The 4,050-nt window shown below is 43.9% G+C and overlaps 1 protein-coding gene across 1 annotated transcript in view; it reads left to right on the top strand.

Annotated features, from left to right (window-relative positions):
- LOC306918492 (tripartite motif-containing protein 16-like) overlaps positions 1-3,572 on the top strand; it is a gene marked incomplete at its 3' end in the record, with an annotated part of 5,164 nt that extends 1,592 nt beyond the window's left edge. Inside the window, exon 2 of the mRNA XM_079531394.1 lies at positions 2,005-3,572. Coding sequence (XP_079387520.1) covers positions 2,005-3,572 — 1,568 coding nt within the window. The remainder of the gene's footprint in view (positions 1-2,004) is intronic.
- Between the last annotated feature and the right edge of the window lie 478 nt (positions 3,573-4,050).

Genomic DNA, 4,050 nt, shown 5'->3' with positions numbered 1-4,050 from the left:
TGACCTACGTGGTCGGTTAAGACTGAGGTTAGGGTTAGTGACCTACGTGGTCGGTTAAGACTGAGGTTAGGGTTAGTGACCTACGTGGTCGGTTAAGACTGAGGTTAGGGTTAGTGACCTACGTGGCTGGTTAAGACTGAGGTTAGGGTTAGTGACCTACGTGGCTGGTTAAGACTGAGGTTAGGGTTAGTGACCTACGTGGTCGGTTAAGACTGAGGTTAGGGTTAGTGACCTACGTGGTCGGTTAAGACTGAGGTTAGGGTTAGTGACCTACGTGGTCGGTTAAGACTGAGGTTAGGGTTAGTGACCTACGTGGTCGGTTAAGACTGAGGTTAGGGTTAGTGACCTACGTGGCTGGTTAAGACTGAGGTTAGGGTTAGTGACCTACGTGGCTGGTTAAGACTGAGGTTAGGGTTAGTGACCTACGTGGTCGGTTAAGACTGAGGTTAGGGTTAGTGACCTACGTGGTCGGTTAAGACTGAGGTTAGGGTTAGTGACCTACGTGGTCGGTTAAGACTGAGGTTAGGGTTAGTGACCTACGTGGTCGGTTAAGACTGAGGTTAGGGCGGAAATGTATTTATCTTGTTTTTCACTTCCGGTTCCTGTCTGTTGTATGCGTCTCCTAGCAACCGAGAGTCATTCAGACGGTGGAGACGAGCGCCCTCTAGTGTTTAACACTGAAAACACAAAATCTCGTCTTTGGCACCCAAAGAGTTTAACAATAGTTATCAATATGTTAGACAAACATTATGGTGATGCAGATAGACGCTAACATTAACAATAATTATCAATATGTTAGACAAACATTATGGTGATGCAGATAGACGCTAACATTAACAATAATTATCAATATGTTAGACAAACATTATGGTGATGCAGATAGACTCTAACATTAACAATAATTATCAATATGTTAGACAAACATTATGGTGATGCAGATAGACTCTAACATTAACAATAATTATCAATATGTTAGACAAACATTATGGTGATGCAGATAGACTCTAACATTAACAATAATTATCAATATGTTAGACAAACATTATGGTGATGCAGATAGACTCTAACATTAACAATAATTATCAATATGTTAGACAAACATTATGGTGATGCAGATAGACTCTAACATTAACAATAGTTATCAATATGTTAGACAAACATTATGGTGATGCAGATAGACTCTAACATTAACAATAGTTATCAATATGTTAGACAAACATTATGGTGATGCAGATAGACTCTAACATTAACAATAGTTATCAATATGTTAGACAAACATTATGGTGATGCAGATAGACTCTAACATTAACAATAGTTTGATTGATTTATTGATTGAAGAATTTATTAACAGTTTGCAGAATTACAGTACATTTCAAGCACAAACTCAATACAAAGGCTGTTAACTGTGAGTGGACGACCCAATTAAGCATTACACTTGTTTCCAATAGGGTCCACCATGTTCAAATCATCAAAACATTTAGAGACGTACAAATAGACACTTCTATAGACAGAACAGGAATTCATCATAAGGAGGTAAAAAGGGAAAAGAAACATATACAGCGGGGGGGGGGGAAAAAGGGGTGGGCGGTGGGGGGGATTCACGTTCAGCTCCGTTCATTTGTTTGTTTTCCTTGGAGGAGCTGCGTTGGGTCCCCAAGTCGGTCCCCAGTTATCAATATGTTAGACAAACATTATGGTGATGCAGATAGACTCTAACATTAACAATAATTATCAATATGTTAGACAAACATTATGGTGATGCAGATAGACTCTAACATTAACAATAATTATCAATATGTTAGACAAACATTATGGTGATGCAGATAGACTCTAACATTAACAATAATTATCAATATGTTAGACAAACATTATGGTGATGCAGATAGACGCTAACATTAACAATAGTTATCAGGCTGGCTCCTATAGGCTACTACATGAGGGTACAGGTACATACACATTATTGTATCAGATTGATAAATAAATGCTGTATCAATCTATCAACAGGACTCCAAGCTGCTCCTCCTGATCACTGCTACGCTGGACCTGGAGATGTGGCCTGTGATTTCTGCACTGAGAGGAGACTGAAAGCTGTGAAGACTTGTCTTCAGTGTCTGGTCTCTTACTGTGACACTCACCTCCAGCCTCACTATCAGTCTCCTGCCTTTAAGAGACACCAGCTGGTCCAAGCCTCCGGAGAGCTTCAGGAGAACATCTGCTCTCGTCACAACAAGGTGAATGACCTTTTCTGTAGCACCGATCAGCAGTGTATCTGCTCTCTGTGCTCCGTGGAAGAACACAAAGGTCACGATACGACCTCGGCCGCAGCAGAACGGGCCGAGAGACAGAAAGAGGTCGATAGGAGTCAGCAGAACATCCAGCAGAGAATCCAGGAGAGAGAGAAAGACGTGAAGGTGTTTCACCAGGAGGTGGAGTCCATCAAGCACCGTGCCGACAGAGCAGTGGAGGACAGCGACACCATCTTTACTGAGCTCATCTCTTCCATGGAGAGAAGACGATCTGAGGTGAGGCAGCTGATCCGAGACCAGCAGGAACGTCAAGTGAGTCGTGCTGAAGAACTGAGGAGGCGTGCGGGGCAGGAGGTCACTGAACTGAGGAGGAGACATGCTGAGCTGGAGCAGCTCTCACTCACAGAGGATCACATCCGTTTTCTACAGCGTTACACCTCCTCTCTCTCAACCACCAGTGAATCTACACACCCAGTCAGCAGCCATGTCCGTCCTCTGAGACACTTTGAAGATGTGACTGTGGCCGTGTCCAAGATGAGGGACAGACTAGAGGACATTCTCACAGAGGAAGGGACAAACGTCTCAGAGACAGTGAACAGGGTGGATGTTTCACTCAGGGACAGTTTATTGCACGACGCAGACCACGCCGTTGCGCAGAGCCCCGAGGCCCACCCTCCACGGCCCACCCTCCGCCCCCCCGCCTCAGCTTTGCTGGGAGCCCCCAGATTGGTAAATCCGCCACTGGTTTCACTGTCAACACCAGCAGAACCCAAGACCAGAGCTGAGTTCTTACAGTATTCACGTCCGATCACACTGGATCCAAACACAGCTCATCAACGCCTGTCTCTGTCTAAAGGGAACAGAAAAGTAACAATGATGGACAATCAATCACATCCTGATCACCCAGAGAGATTCACTGGACGGTGGCCTCAGGTTCTGAGTAGAGAGGCTCTGAGTGGACGCTGGTACTCTGAGGTAGAGTGGAGTGGAGACTGTCATATAGCAGTCTCACATAAAGATATCAGCAGAACACGGTCTGGTCTTGAATGTGTTTTTGGATTCAATGATAAATCGTGGTCTTTATACTGTACAGAACGAGGTTATACTTTCAGCCACAGACGCATTGAGACTCCCATCCCAGGCCGTGTGTCCTCCAGAGTAGGAGTGTACCTGGACCACAGTGCAGGTACTCTGTCCTTCTACGGTGTGTCTGACGACACCATGACTGTCCTTCACACAGTCCACACCACGTTCACACACAACCTCCATGTTGGATTTGAGCTTTATGGTTATGGATCCACTGCTGAGTTGTGTGACCTCAAGTGACCTTTTGTTTTGTCTCTCATGTCATCAGATCAGAATCGTTTCTTCATTATTTTACTGTTTTTCTCTCAGCCTGCTCTGTGATCTTGTAGATCAGCTATTTTTCCTGTGCGTCGTATGATGAAGTATATAGGAGTTTAAAGTGGTTAATAATCTATTTTAATATTTTATTCTCTTGTATTCATACACCTTCTTGGCACCATTTGTCTTGGTATGATGATGTAATCATTACTGTATGGATTTGATATTCCATGTGAAATATTGATTTATTGTTTGTAATCTTGTAGATCTGCTATTTTAAACATCCAGTGTGTCCAGTTTTAAAGTGTTTCCAGTGATGTGGACGCAGCGTGGCACTGACCTGTCTCTCACTCTCTCTGTCCATTTATGGATCATTAGTGATGTGGACGCAGCGTGTTATGGATCATTAGTGATGTGGACGCAGCGTGTTATGGATCATTAGTGATGTGGACGCAGCGTG

This window comes from Electrona antarctica (assembly GCF_951216825.1).
Source record: "Electrona antarctica genome assembly, contig: scaffold_384, whole genome shotgun sequence".
NCBI lineage: Eukaryota > Metazoa > Chordata > Actinopteri > Myctophiformes > Myctophidae > Electrona > Electrona antarctica.
The sequence above is the reverse complement of the archived record's forward strand: the minus strand, read 5'-3'. Positions and strand labels throughout refer to the sequence as shown.